Here is a 16302-nt window from a genome sequence, read left to right as displayed (position 1 = left end):
TGTTTTTCGACATGCATTTAGTAGCCTATACATTTAAAAAATGTAATTTCTTTATTCAAAATGAGTTCAGTAATTATGTACAGAATTATATACAGTTATGATATTCGATGTTTGATTACTGTCTGGAAAACAAAAAAAATTGAAGGCTTCGCTACCGCCAAATAGTCCAGAATGAAGTCATTAAAATGCCACAGCGGAGGCTACTGGGATTCCCAATTAGAAATGCTTTAGTTCCAGTTTCCGTGGGCAGGTGGCGACAGAGAGAACGGAAAACCCCAGCCATTCATCTACGCTAGCGATGTGTGCAGTTTGTATACTTGTAGTTAGAGGGTGGGATCACTCGCATCTCGCATGTCGAAAGCTTTCATTGTGGACGCAGAGAGTTCACAGATGAGCACTAATCGGGATCTCACAAAATAAACAAAAACTCTACAGCATAGACAAGAGAAGAGAGACAACAGAATAAAGAAGAATTAAGAGGACTGACTGCTTGACATGGATTGTCCAGACATCTACAATACAATACTTTTTAAGAGGACAGCAAAGTAATACTTTTGGGATTTTTATTCACTTACATGATTTACATGATCTCATCATTATTTAATATTAGGGCAAATTAGGAATCGGTTCTGAAAAGGATCACTTTTTTCTTTTTAGTTTTTTAACAAAACAAAAGTGGAATGTGATCGCACGTATTGGATGTATATTGGATTTATAAAGGACGCCGGGAGGCAAAGACTGAATTAGACACAGAGCATCTGAATCCTGTATCACTTTATAAAAGTAAATATGGGGAATATTGAGAGCGTGGACGGGCAGTCTGAGATGAAGCATCATATCATGCCCTTGAAAGTTCCAATGCCTGACCCAACAGAGCTGGAAGAAAGATTTGCCATAGTTTTGGTGAGTATGCAACAGTTACGTGTATAAATATAGAGTGTAGTGTGTTTTTACGTTTAAAATATATATTTCAAACTTTTTCTTAGGCATTTAAAATATTTATATTAAGTTTATTTTCACTTTATCTTAAAATAATTTACACCGTGTATTTACATTAAATCACAATGTTCGCCTTTCCTTCATTTAAAGTAACTATTATTGTTTTCATCCAGTGTTCCTATTGATATTGCTTGGCATCTCAAACTTTACAGTGCTAATCACAACGCTTAGACGAGCTAAAGAGACGTGTTGACATTTCTTTGATATGTTCCGTATGTCAGCAGCTTTATGACTTTCTCAAATGTTTCACTGCCACCCCCATTTTGTTACTCGCACGCTTCTCCTCAGTCCTTTTGTCTCTGAAGCTTCATCACGAGCGCTGACAAATGATGTGATATTTCGCATGAGGGTGAAGGACACAGACGCAAAAGTCACTTTACATCCCAAAAGTTTTCTTTGGTAAAATGACATACAGGCAAAGAGGATAATTTTGTGAGGGATGTTTGTAATTCATCTCCTCACAGAGCGCAGCATTTTCTGAATTCCCCCAAAACTCCTACGAGCGAGAGATGGTGAAAGATCCGCCTCCTCCTTCTCTCTCTCTCTCTATCCAGCGCCTGCTGTTCGTTTTGAGCAGATCTGTGTTGAACACACACTTACACGCTCATCTGTCATTATGAATCTGACATTATGAGGCAATCAAGCGTGTTTATGTAATACAGTAACTGAATCAACATCATTGCATTTGTAAACATCGCCCACCCCTAATCTGTCGTCATGTAGATTCTTTGTAGTTTTTTATTTAGACTTTGTTGTTAAACTGTTTATCTTTGTTTGCGTTAAAAAAAAAAATTATATTGACTTCCTTACTTTTCATTCTTGGTTCTCTGAGGGCAAAAAGTCAGTCAGTCAATCATAGATAGATAGATAGATAGATAGATTTTTTAATTGATCAAAGAGTTGTTGTTTAGCAACAAAGTGACCTCATTCTCTCCATACTGGACTGATGATGGAAAGACTGACCATCCCAGGGTGGATCCGAGGTCAGTTTTAGAGCCTTGTCGGCAGTCTTTAAGTTCGGCCAGATTTCCTCTCACTGCTTTAACTCTGTGGGAAAGCATAACATTTTGAGTCACATTTGTTTCAGTGCTGTTATCGAATGGCAGCATGTGCTGGGCTCTGTCAGTCCCACTCGAAAGATAAAGGAACATCAAAGTGTGTGTCTCATAGAGAGCGCTCCACTCAGGAAAACAGGCCTTCGGCTTCACGCTATGATACTGATTAGACTCACACAGGTTGAGAGTGTTTCTTCCGTCATCGATTCAGTCTGAACAAAACCACATTCTTACATAGTAGTCACATGTGCATGTTTATATGCATTATACATTCAAAAGAAACAAATAGGAAAAATGTGATTCTGACAGCCACAACCTCTCTTTTATTGTGCATTTATAACTTTCCTGACAGCATACAACTACCGGTACAGTCAGTGACGTAACCCTCCTTCTCTCACTTCCGCCTTTGATTTCCTATGTGCAACTGTTTGTGATGCACATTTAGCTCAGTGTGAGGTTGTATCTGCTCGTACCATCTTTCCTCTCAGACACACGCTCTCAGACGGACAGCGCATAATGATGTCATAGGTGTAGGCTGTGCCAGCACAGTAATATCCGTGCAGTGATGGCTTTAACAGGAGCTTAGCACACAGCAGGGCGGGCTGTGTGTGGAGATGGATCAGTGAATGAGATCCCTGGGTTACATCAGACGACTTCATGCACCCCGCTAATAAAACGCTTGGTTCAGGCCTAACCGAGCGCATGTGCCGTATACATCGTTTTGCTCTTTTTCCTTTGTCTGGCTGATTCAGACTCTGCTTCATCTCAGCTCTCTGCGGCTGGAAACAGCTGCCTGACATTTTTCCCTCGTTTGCGAAAGGAAATTGCATTGTGGAGCTGGCTGAGGCTAGTTTCTCCAGCAGTGCCTAGAGAGTTTAGTGTGCTGGCTACTGGCTTTCTTGATGTTCTCAATCTAGACTATTGCATTGGTTTGCTTTGGTCAAGCAGCCTTCAAGCTTCAGTCAGAAGATTATGGTTTTCTTTATTTAAATTAGCAACATCTTGACTAAATATGTGTAACGGAGGCAAGCTAGTAAGAGCTGTGAGAGAAAACATCACTCCCCTAGCCTCAAGAGTCTTTAGCATCCTTGTTAGCTCACCCGCCTCCCATGCTGGAGACGCAGGTTCGAATCCTCCTCGGAGCACCTTCCATGCCAGAGACGCAGGTTCGAATCCTGATTGGGGCGCCTCCCATGCTGGAGACGCAGGTTCGAATCCCACTTGGAGGGGGTCGAGTAGGACCTGTTACATATGAACATATCAGATTTCATAATGACTTAAAAGGATAGTATACCTAAAAATGAAAATGTTCTTTCTTTTTTTGGATGATTTATCCCTTTAAGAAGAGTTTTCTTTGTTTGTTTGTTTTGCAAGCTTACGAAGTAGCCTAGGTGTGTTAAAGTTAACATAAAGACTGTTATCTCTCTTAATCCGATCCTGGTCTTATTGTGCATGATTCATCAGCACACATTATTTCAAATAGATGTTTGTCTTTATAATCTTCATCAAAATGTAGGCTCCACCTTTTTTGCCTGATATCACCATTCCCTCTTATTTTCAACACTTCTCCTCTAACCACCTGACTTCATTCTGGGAGCTTTTCGCAATCCAATCAATTCGCAATCTATAAAATAAAGTCTCGTCCAATTTTGATCAAAATTCATCATACTTTTTCCATTCAGAAATACATTACATGACAGAAATAATATCACAGGCAACCAATGAAGACCATATAGGCTGGCATTGTGTGAATTTGTTACAAACCAACATAGATTCGTGCATGAAAAATACAACTTATTACTGACGACTTGTTTCAGGCAGTTCAGAATCGGTTCCTTCTTTTGGGAGACAATAACTCCATTTATTGTGCACTTTGATTTTCAAAACTTTGCAGACCTTTTACATTCACAGGCAGCTACATTAAAAAGGTAGCCTAATATCAGAAAAAGCATAATAGGGGCACTTTAATGTGAATTTATCAGGTGTAACTCATTCTTTATCCTTAATTAGGTTTTTTTGTATTGTTCTTTGGCTATTTGTTGCTATTTACTACAGAACTTTTTATCTAAACTGTGGCTGAAAGGTAAAATTGCAAGTTACGTGTGAGGTTGATTTTTGTTTTCATTTACTGACGTGTGATGTAAACATGCAAGAGGATCAATGTAAACCTGATATTTCCCCCCAAAATCTGAACTGACAGCTCAAAAGAGACTGCCCAATAATGGATTTGTGTTCATTTTAACCTTGCAGCTTTAACAATGTAGGTGGAACCCTAAATCCATATGGAATATTCTATGGTAATGGAACACTCTTACACCTCACTCTCTGTCTGAAACTGAAGTTGGGGTCTGGCTTCCTGGCTAAACTTCTCCATATGGGCCTCTGTTTTGTTAAAGAGACAGGAGGTGTAATTTTTTTCCTGAGGTGCAGCCATGGAGTGGGAGATGTGTGTGTGATATCCTCTTTCAAAGTGCTCCCGCTCGACTGCACTGCGGCGGATTCCTGCGGTCTGCTCTCGGTTAAAGCCACGGGAGAACTTTAGAGAAGGAAAATTCCCTTTGAACTGGCCGTCTGCCACTATGCACCGTTGTAATGACTTTACCAACACTTTTAGCAGAATGCCATACTGTGGGGCTATTTCAAAGTCCTACTGGGTTTATTGTCTTGTTTGTCTACTATGAAGTACAAGCAGAGAGATTTGCCATCTTGGTTATTGTAGTAAACTTCTACTTTTCGTAATTCAAAGAGCTTTAGTTGTGCGAGTGTTTAAGTGCAAGCTTTACCACACAGGAAGAAGCAACAGTGACCCTTCCAGCCCCATTGCTTGTCAGTGTGACCCTTGACACTGTGCTGTCCGTCATGTCACAGTATTTGATAGATGTCACTCAAGTAGAACTAATGGAGTCAAGCTGTGGCTCCTGTTTATGGGACATTAAACCTAAATCATTTTCATTAGTTTGGCCTGTGTTTCGGTTATCCGCTCTGTGTGTCCGGTCAGCCTGCTTTCGGGCCGAGTGGAGCGCTTCTAAAGAGCCTGCAGGTGGGGAGGAATCGGCCATTGTTTGTTTGTTATGCCGCAGACTCATGCTGTGGGAGTGTACATCTGTCTCTCGTATGGCCCCGTCGCAATGTCAGCGCTGGGATGTCTGAGGCTCCTCTCTGTGGGCATCCTTGTCCTACACGATAACACACGTATGCATTAAGTCTGACAGGTTTTTGTGTTGTGCCCCTTTTATGCTTTTTTAAATGTTCCTAATTTTGTTTTGGAGGTCTGCTGCAATAAGTTTACATGCATCCAAGGCCAGTACATTGCAGCATCAACTCTTTTCTCTCAGTGAATGAAACGGTTCAATCAAGGATTCAGGCTCTCTAAACATCTCTGAGCCTACTCTGCTCTGATTGGTCAGATGACTCAGTTGGTTGTGATTGGTCTACCACACGTGTCAGAAATGAAACGCACAATACCTCTGAATTTCAGCTCTGGAAGCTTCCATAGCAATTGCAGTTTTACGATCAGTAACGATGGTGTCGGTTTTACTGTATTAGTTCGAGCCTGAGTTCGAGCCTCATCCTTTGGAAATGCATACAAAGTGGATTAGCTTTTGCAGCTCAGGAAACTGTCTACAACTACAGTGTTTGAGGTCGGGCCAAAGTAGAAGTTGTTTGTGGGCAGCCAATAAAGACCATATAGACTGGCATTATGCAAATTTATTACAAACCTATGTAGATTCATGCAGGAAATAAGACTGGAATTACTGACTGCACTTAGATTTTCGAAACATTGCAGACCTTTTACATTCACAAACAGCTACATGCAAAGTAATATCAGAAAAAGCATAATAGGGGCACTTTAAAGGGTTAGTTCACCCAAAAATGAAAATTCTGTCATCATTTACTCCCTCAAATGTTGTTCTAAACCCGTAAGACTTTCGTTCATCTTCGAAACACAAATGAAGATATTTTTAATGAAATCTGAGAGCTTTCTGTCCCTCCATTGACAGTCTACGCAACTACCAATTTGATACTTCAAAAAGTTCATAAATAGATCGTAAAACTAAACCACATGAATTGAATTGAAAAGAGACACCATCGCTTTATGATTAACAGATTTAATTTAAGCTTTCATTTATATGAACATTCATCAATGCACTCATCAGTTGTGGTAAATGGAAGCTCAAGCATGTTTGCTTGACGTGCGAGAACCAATGAGGTTCATTCTTGTGTTACGCAGGACATTTGAGCTTCAGCAAGAACCAATGAGGTTTGTTCTCGCGCGTCAAGCAACTATGGTTCAGCTTTTGTTTATGTTTGCTGATCAATGTTTATATGGTATTCATTAAAAGTATAATGAATATATATATATTTTCTTTCCTGTTAAGCATAAATCGAACAAACTTTTTGCTTAAACAAGAAAAAAAGATTGCTTACATGGTAAGAAAAATTCAATTAAATCAACTATATAGTCTAAATTTCTTATGCAGTGTTTGTTGCCTGTCAAGTAAATTTATCTTGTTTCAAAGATTTTTTTGTTGTTGATTTTTTACTCAAGTCATAAACACCAATTTAAAGATGTAATTTTTTGTAGTGTAGCTGCCATGTACAATATATCGAACAATATATGCAAATTTACTTGTGGATGGTTTATATTTGGCCATAGGTGTGTGTGTCAGGTTGTTCTCTTGCAGCTGTGTTGAGGGTCCACTCTGAGCAGTGGTTTCCTCTCCTGCACAATGGAGGCTCTGTGAGTGTGTGTTGTTTTAGAGAAAGGGCCTCTCCCCCCTGAGCCCTTTGTGCTCGTTTCTTTTACTCTAGAGCTCGCAGGAACTGCTGCAAGAGTTCTTACTTACAGATACATTATTTCTGCACATGTCTTTAAATAAATGTTGTTTCGTTTTTGTCAGTATCACAGAACTCGTGATAAGGAAACCTATGCTTCCTCTTTTTTGACTCCTTTTCTCAGACTCACGTTCAGAAAAGAGTACATCCGTTGTTCCGTGTATTTTAAGGTTGGCAGGACTGAGTGGGTGGCGACTCTGCACTATAGAACTCAGCATTATTATTATCTCAGGGTGAATTTACTCACCAGTCACCACATCATTATGACATGGGTCTGGTGCTCTCCTCAGCTACAGATTTTCTTCAGGATTCTGCACAGCAAGTTCCACTTTTCCATGCTGGCAGCATTTTGAGCCTCGATGGTGTTTTCATGGATAGATCTCCAACTGCTGTGTGTTAAATAATGTAACACAGTATATAGATGCTGCTTTCTTTTAGATGATTAATGCAAAAAACACCAACAATGTTTTAATATAAAATATTTGTAATATAATACTCTATCTATCTATCTATCTATCTATCTATCTATCTATCTATCTATCTATCTATCTATCTATCTATCTGTCTATCTGTCTATCTGTCTGTCTGTCTGTCTGTCTGTCTGTCTGTCCATCTATATGTGTGCATGTCCATCTATATGTGTGCATGTATGTGTTTGTGTGATACTTTCTTCTTGTTGTAAGCATAAACCTCACTAAAATTAGATTAATTAGAAAATTTAGATATAGCCTAAATATATATATATATATGAATATATATACATATAGAATGAATATATATATATATGGTCAGTTGACAAAATATATGCTAACATACTGTATGTGTACAAGAGTGTGTGCAGTCGTGCATGTTTCGATGTCAAAGTGAAGCTGTCTCCTGTTATCCCATTCCTGTTGTACTCTCTGTGTATATCCGTTATGACCCTGTTCCTCTCCATCTCCTGTGTGGCCGACCGAAGACGCAAACAGGACATCCTCTTTTTAAGTCAGCCAGAGGCTCTGATTCACTATAAATTATATTTGCCGAATGTTTATCACTATAAGCACTATAAGTTCCTTCTTCTTAACTCCAGATCTGATTCACATGGTTAGAATTAATTCTGCCCCTATTTAATAACTGAGATGTGTTTGATCATGACACCATTAAAGAGAGTCTGAATAATTAATGTACCGCAGATCCTGTCAAGTAAAAAGAGAATTGCGACGTCACATCTGGAATCCTCATCATGATCTTCAGCAGTTCCTGAAATCAAAGGAAATATTTATTATTAACCACATCACTGAAAAGAATAGTTCTTATATGTGGCTTAAGAAGACACTTTCACATAGCATGCTTACAGTAAAAGTGTACATTTTTCTCACCATTTTTAGATAAGAATGGCCAAGTTGTCTTACGGAGCTTCTGAACTTTTCTGTTTTTAAAGGGAAATGTGTTTCTGTGTCTTTGACCTGACTTATGATTTGTGGCAGACATGAGGAGTTGCTAAAAGCCCCAGGGAATCTGTTGGTGGAGAAGAGCATAGTTCACTAGTTTGCAGGAGGCACACCACAGCTGTAGACCATCGAGGCGTTAATGGCCTCATCAACATTACAACGTCTGTGTTCACCAGTTAACGCTCGCTGTGTTGTTGAGAAATTTGAGAAGGAAATTTCGTATGCTGTGCTTTTTCAGGGTTCTCTAACAGTTCTGAACTGCTAGTTTTACTTTCAATGAGCAAGTTCATTCTCTTTTCACAGCTGATAATAGTGGTGTGTCCTGGGGCAGATAAACAAAGGCAACACAATCTGCAGTGAAACCTGGTGAAATGGTCATTACAGAAAGGTTTTCATGATTAATAATTATATATATTTTTAATAATAATAATAATAATTATATATTACTACATATTGTTATTATCATTTTAATTTATTTTTAATTGTATTATATATTTTTATTTTAAAATATTATTATTATTAATTTTATTATATTTTTTATTTGAATATTTTATTGTAGCCTTAGCCTATTATTATTATTATTTTACGTATTTTTATTATATATTTTATCTACTTCAAATTATTATTTATTATTATGAATTTAAATTAAATGTTTTATTTTGTTTATTTTATTTTGATTTATTATATTTGATTTATTATATTCAACTTTAAGCCCAAACTATACTTTGGTTTTTATGCTTATGCAAGAGTCCGCGTTCAGTGCGCGTGACGCAAATTTCGTCACCAGAATAGTATGCATGCAGCGTGATATTTGTAACAGCATGTACTTTGTACACGCAGGTCCCACATGCGCATTGAATTTGTTTTGAACCATTTTTTTCACAGTAGAAAACAGAACTAAAGAGACAGAAACAACAAAAAAATATTCGGAGACTGCAACAACAACAGAAACCCGAAAAGTGATTGTGTTAGGGGGTAGACGAAACTTTAGTTTAAAGCTACAATATGTTTTGTTTTTTCGCCGCTAGGGGTCGCTAACCTCTTAAAATAACAAAGGTGTAGGTTGATGACGCATAAGCGGAATTATGGAACTTGTCGTCATGCCGAAGGATCTAATAATGTTTATGGATGAGTGAATACATTGATGTTTTTAACAAGACTGTGGTATGAAGCGGGACGCGATTGCTAATGAGAGACAGATATCAGCGCCACACGCGAGTCCCGTGGATATAAAGGAATAAGGACATTTCATTCTACCGAACTACCCGCAAGTGCTGAATTACTACTCGCACAAGTCCGTTTATTTGACGAATTAAACTTGGCATCTCGAAAACGCCACGCTGATATTAATCCTCGTTTTAGTTTAGTCCTTTTGTCCCAAAGTGTGCTTGCCATGGTCCATAATGTTTGAACGAAACAACAATAGTGTGAGCGTGCCGCTAGACGTAACGCAGTTGTCCATGTCTATCGCCATGGTTACTATGGCAGTACGAGCGGAAACCAGGGATAACGCGGATATTACGTCATTGACAGGCGACAGGTGGGACAGGGCGACAGGGACGAGCCATTATTTCAAATTGGAATTTCTCTGAACTTAAAAATCTTTGGGAACTTTTGGGATATTGTAAGTACACAACTGCAGGAAATATATCACACCGTGCAAGTGATTTTTGGATATTTTATTACAAAAATCTTACATATTGTAGCTTTAAAAGAATACAAAGACATTTTTATCGGTCATAACTTCTGGAGAAAAATAACACAGACACTGGACAAAGATGAAACTTTCTAGAGCGCATGTGCCTGCATTCGTGCACGCTATTAAATGGAGCATACTTTACGTTATAAAAATAAGTATATTTTGGGCTTAAATCCTGAATGGTTTGGAATGGGGATTGTTTGTGTTTCTTATATAAATAACTGATGGGGGATGGTGAGGCAGTTCAGTACCTTGACCTCACTCTTTTTCTGTGGTGGGTGGATGGGACATTTGTGTTTTGTGGATTTGCTTTGTTGTGATTGCCTGGTTCAGGTTACTGGTTAGAATTGGGAGATTAGGTGTCATTGCAGTGAATGGAGGATAGCATTTTCTCACACTCCATTTTGTCTTGCTCAGTGCCAGGAGACTTGCTTGAGAACTGCCCCGTCCTCCTTTTGGTCAGAGTAAACTGTTACTTTTTAAACTAAATTTAAAGGTGGAAGTCCCCCTAGGCTTGTGATACCCTTCATGGCTGAGGTGCCTGTGCTTCTTTCTTGTATTATACACAGTTTCAAGGAATAAGAGGAACAGAAGCTTAAATTGTAAAATACGGAAATTCACCCATGAACACAATACTTTCGTTTACATTTGATATGTGATGTCATTGCTTAAGGTCATTTTCTTCAATGAGACTGTTAGTCATTCTTCCGGGAATGTCCTGCAAGAGGGCCCATAGACAGATATATCATTTTATTTTAAAATATAGCCTAAATAACATTAATTCCAAATATCATATCATATCATATCATATCATATCATATCATATCATATCATATCATGTTATATTATATTATTAAATTAATATCTAACTATGGTATAATAATAATCAGTTAAGGATCCTAGAAGGGTATTAGCCTATCTTTTAATGTTAATAAAATTCGTCCATGTTTGTCGTAGGGCCAGTTTTTTCAACCAGGGTCTACAAATGTACTGCAAGAGGGTTTTTGTAAGGAAAGAATGGTTGGAAAGTTTTAATATTTTACTGCTTTATTAATGACTGTACAGAAGGGTTTCTTCAAAACACTCTTTTCCCAAACAATTTTGGAAAAATGGGAGGAAAATGCTTCAGCTCAGTGTGACGTTCAGTAAGAGCTATTATTTCCCATTCAAACTCGCAGTCCACTAAATCTGGCAGGGTTGGTGTACATTCCTCAGGTCCTGCGTTGACGCTCGGCGCCTGGGGACCTATTAGGTAGAGCTCAGTAGCTGAACGGCGGAGACGGTTTAGATGGGGAGACGGTGTGTGTCTGGCGGTCTGCTCTGGTCTAGTCGACTATGCTGACACATGCTAGATCCATTGAAAGAATATAAGATCCCACACTTTCCCCCTCATTATTCCTTTACTACAGTAGGCTACCATTAAAACCGATAAAATGGAGTGAAGTAGGAGACTCTACCTGTTGACTTAGTAGTCAAAGAGCCATTTAGATCAGTTTGTAAACCACTCTTATTGGCTTTACGGTTTAAATTACATTAAGCTTGTAGGTTTAAGTGGGCTTTGGAGGAGTTTATGTTGGATGTCTCCCAGAGTCTAGGCTCAGGCATGGGAGCAGTCACTCGGAGCTGTGCATGGGCGCAAAACATATTTGCATTGTTTGTGTTTATAAATGCAGCTAAGAATTTTTGCTCACATGAACTCCTGACCTCTCAGAGCGGACGGAGGACCGGCCAAATAAGGCTGTAAAAGTGTGTGGCCCTCTTTTAAACATGCCATAGCTGTCCCCCTGGTGAAGACTAATATTTGACCACATTAATATGGGTAAGAAGAGCCATTTTGATGCTGATTTGTGATGTTGGCCCTTAAGCAGGGTCTTTTATCTGTCTTTTATGTCAATATGAAATAAAACATTTACCATAATTACTTTATTAATACATGTTCCTGGTCTTATTATGAATGATTCATCAGTGCATGTTATTTTAAAGAAAAACAGGTTTGTTTTCATAATCTTTAATCAAAAATAGCAACTTAAATATTGTAAATAATATCAATTGATAACAATAATAGTACAAATTTCTCTATCTCTGGTCTGGGATGCTGATAGGCTCCAGCATCCTCTAGGACATCATTATTATTAATTGTAGTATAATATAAATACTTAAGTAATAATAATTATAATAAAATTATTATTAGTATTTAAACAAATATCTTGTTTTACTCAGAAATAGGACGTTTTTCCAGATGTTTTCAGATGTTTCTCTTAGTTGTTTATGACATAAGGAAATTCTTGATGTAAAGTAAAAGAATAGAGCTGTGAAATTAATGTGAATTAAGTCTAGATTATTTGGTTTTGGAAAACACTGATAAGAAAGAAATGTTTGAATTCAAACTGAAGTCTCTTCCTTTGGTGTATTGGCAAATATGATATATTGTTGAAAAATACAGAAATAGATCAGATTTATGTCATAATATAGAAGAAAAGAATTGTGAATACATTTCATGTTGAATTTGAAGAGTTTACATTGGTATTTCTGGCAATGTTACAATTCATAAACAGGAGGCCAAACCTCCAGATGAGAAAGCACAGATTGGTTTCTTTGTCTGTATGTTTTCTTCCTGTCTGAACTGTGCTCTCCATCATGTGTGGTGTTTTGTAAGGAGGGCTGTGCGTGACTGGGGTTTGTTTCCCCCTTCTGTTCTCTGTCTCTTGGACTCTTTACTTCTCTTCATTCTCTGCAATCTGATACCCAACTACAAATCAAGCTACTGTTCTCTTAAGACACATCTTTTGCCTGTCCCACTCCCTCATCAGCCAACTGTCCCAATTTCTAGTTAATTTTCCCAACTCCACCTGTAATTTGTAGCATGGTCCTTGCTCACTTAATTTCAGTTATTCACACGGTTCATCTCATAATGGGTCTTTCCTCTCCCACACCTCTGTTCCTCTTTTTTAAAATTTGTTTGGTCTTATTAGAAAGGGGTTTTCCAAATTTGTCATACATGTAAAAATTCCTGTTCCCAGAAGTTAAAATACATTTCACTTGAGTATTTTAATTTTTTTACTTTAGTGTTAAAAAGCGAGTGTAACTGATAGCCACAGTCTATTGTTCAACATAATAATTTGCCAAACAACTCAACATGCCAGAGAAAGGCAATGGTTCTTTGTTGTGTCCCTACAGTCACCCTTTTACAAACTATACTGGGATCAAACAGAAGCTCTTTTTGTCCCTGTCGTGGGTAGCGTCACTCTATTCTGGAAGTAAAGAGCTTTAGGGAGTTGGTTTTATGTTTTATTTTCAATCATTGGTCCTACTTTAAAAAATTGAAGGTATTTTCATCTCACATGTAAGATGTGGGTCTCTTTTTAAAGTCATTATGGCAGGAAAACAAGACTGGACTTTTGTAGGAAAAGTCAAATGAGATTAGCTAAATTAAATTAGGGATTGCCAGTTAGCTGATCCTTTTGCTCTAGCAGAGTAGCAAGGAAGGTCTTTTGGGGAATGTAGAACATCTGGTGTTTTTTGTTTTGTTTTGTTTTATCATTCATATTTTTGGACACGACCACTTTTTTATATTGTATAATGTTTGCAGACGTTTCATGCTGAATATGTGGGACTTTTTTATGCCAAAATAACATGTTCTTCCTTTCCAGGAATTGACAAAGCACTTTCATTCCATTGTACTGTGTGCCATTTCAGTGGTTAGGACCGAATTCAGCATTTTGCTATTTCAGACTGCTGTTTTCAGTGTGGCCTGGGGTGGACAAGCTAGTTTTCCTCATTCGGCTCTATAAATATTAAAATCTTCATAGTGTTTTCTTTGATCTTACTTCAGTGAGTTTTAGTATTGATGGTTTCCCCTTTGATTCAAAGACGTTTATGTGTTCTATGTTTTTTTGTTTTTTTTTTACTTATGCAAGTTTCTTTGTGTTGGTGTAGCAGCACTCCAATGGTTTGGCTAATAATATCTGTACAGGAAGCTCTTGGGGCCTGAGAAAAACCCCTAGGGTAAATGCTGCAGAACTGAATCCAAAAAGTGAAACTTATTTACTTAGTCACTCGTTTCTGGACCAGAAAACAAAGAAGCCTAAAACTCAGAGAGCTACTGTAGATCAGATAAAGACTCATCTGAGCTCTTTGCAGCCGCTGTTATCAGTGATGTGGCACCAGATCTTGGATCGTCATGTGAATGGAGGACTGGAACCTCTCTGTGTACTAAGTGCCCTAATTACATATCAGACCAACAAATGGTCACTAGGCAGTCCTGACAACCCAGCAACAGACATATGGCCAGATCCAACCTCTGACTCCTATTTTAAAGCTTCCTTAGGTTGCTCTTTCATAGCTTAGGGGGCTGGAGCTCTTTAAGTATCAACTTTGTTTCAGATGTTTCTTATAATCTTCTTACGAGAAATAAATAATGCAATTGTTCACTTGAAGTAAAAGAATAGAGCTCTGAAATGAATGTGGATAGCAAAGTATTTGGTTTTGGGGAAATAGATGAAGAAATGTTTGAATTCATAATGAAATCTTTGACTTTTGATTCCAGACTTTAGTATATTAGCAAATATGAGACATTAAGATCTCTCCTTTTATTTACATAGGATATATGTAGAGGCCTTTTCTGAGAATTGGGAAATTTAAGAAAAAGTTTCAATATACTGTTTATTTAGTCTCATTTCTGTCTAGGTGAAAAATATGAGAATAATGAGATTATAATTCTTTCAAACTGGATTTGATCTACAGCCTCTTTTGCTGTTGACATACAATGCAGTATAGTTGATATTTCCTCAGAGACTGGATGCTTTCATATTGACTAAGCATGGATGATGGTATTTTTGTAGGCTTTTCAGTCCTTTCTTCCTCTAAAACAATGGATGCGGTTTGTTGTGTGAAATGTTCGGAAGCAGTGAGCTCATCAGAAAGAGCTGACGTTTACGTCATTTATTACATGCTGCATGCTAACAAGTGTAGGAGTCGCCCACTCCATCTTTGACATTTGAGACATTTGAGAAAGATTTAGAGAAAGAGATAAAACTTTTATCCTCCAAGAATGTAAAATATATACGCTGTGTCAAAGAGAAGGGAATGGAGGGAAAATAGAGTGAAATAAAAGATGAAGTGGGATCATTTATAGCCAAATTCATTACTGTTATAAACACGACACATTCCTTCTGTAACTGTGGACATCTGGAATGCACAATGTCGGTCACTGCTGAAGAAAAAAAAACTTCGGAAGGGGAATTGTGGGAGGGAATGGTAATGCTTGAGATCTTCACAGACAGAGCCAAATAACATTCTCCAGGGCCTCTTTTTACACATTGTCATTTCTGCTTAATTTTGTTAGCTTTTCAGACATTACAGACCCTAGTCATCATAAATGGGATGTGTTCCAGTCGAATGTGGTTTCAAACAAAACAAATTTACTACATGGTCAGTTGAGTCTGTCTGCTGTTGTATTAAATGTTGGACGCTGAACTGTCTGAGAAACACATCGGATTTATAACTCAATTCCTAAATCTACAGCTCCATTGTAATTGAACAGCTGTGGACTTTAATTCTGAATACACTTTTATAAATTATTATGATTTTTTTACTAATGATTGGTGCATTCTTCAAAATCTTTAGTTTCGAATCCGTGTTTTGGAGCGTGTTTGAACAAGTAAGATGATGTTTTGTTGTGTCATTTTTCTGATATTATAGATTACAATTTGATAAAAGTGCATGCAGTTGTTTAGTAGAACATGTACTTTTACACATTTTCAGTCTTCTGGTTGCTTTTACGCAGCTGAAAACTAGCAGGTGGCCTTGGCGTTCTGACTTTTAAGTGCTTTGAAGAATTGGCTCAGTTGATTAAAAGAGAATTCACTTATGACCTGATTATTTTTGTGAATCACACAAAAAACGTACAGGTTATCAGTTTGCATTAGTCTGACTAATCCTTCACTGAATGAACTCTGCTGCAAAACTTTAAGTTCTGTCATGACAAGAACTCAGTGTGATTGACATGGTAATGGCTATGACAATGTTGATATGTTTGGTCTTGGCGGAATAGATCTGCTACACTGCTGTTGCTGCTGTTATTGCTGCTGCTATAGAGCAAGTACGGGACTTGCCACTACCAATACATACACGAATCACTGCTGTGAGCAAGTGCTGTAAGACATGCTGCTGCTGTACAATATAGCATGAATTACCTGTAGTAGATCTGTACAGGTGGAGTTGGGGAAGGTGGAGGGTTTCTGAAAGCGTGCAATGCTGCTACAGCAAATGCTGACCAGTA

At 37.9% G+C, this 16302-nt stretch overlaps 1 protein-coding gene across 7 annotated transcripts in view; it reads left to right on the top strand.

Annotated features, from left to right (window-relative positions):
- The first annotated feature begins 125 nt into the window (after positions 1-125).
- Positions 126-16302, top strand: part of fmnl3 (formin-like 3) — a 46150-nt gene continuing 29973 nt past the window's right edge. For all 7 annotated transcript variants that reach the window (XR_014199570.1, XM_082144620.1, XM_082144618.1 and 4 more), the window contains exon 1: positions 126-903. Coding sequence is in view for 6 of the 7 variants with exons in the window: in XM_082144620.1 (XP_082000746.1) it covers positions 790-903 (114 nt within the window). In the remaining variant the exon portion in view is untranslated. The remainder of the gene's footprint in view (positions 904-16302) is intronic.

Source organism: Leuciscus leuciscus (assembly GCF_965113295.1).
Source record: "Leuciscus leuciscus genome assembly, chromosome: 18".
In the NCBI taxonomy this organism is placed as follows: Eukaryota; Metazoa; Chordata; class Actinopteri; order Cypriniformes; family Leuciscidae; genus Leuciscus; species Leuciscus leuciscus.
The sequence above is the reverse complement of the archived record's forward strand: the minus strand, read 5'-3'. Positions and strand labels throughout refer to the sequence as shown.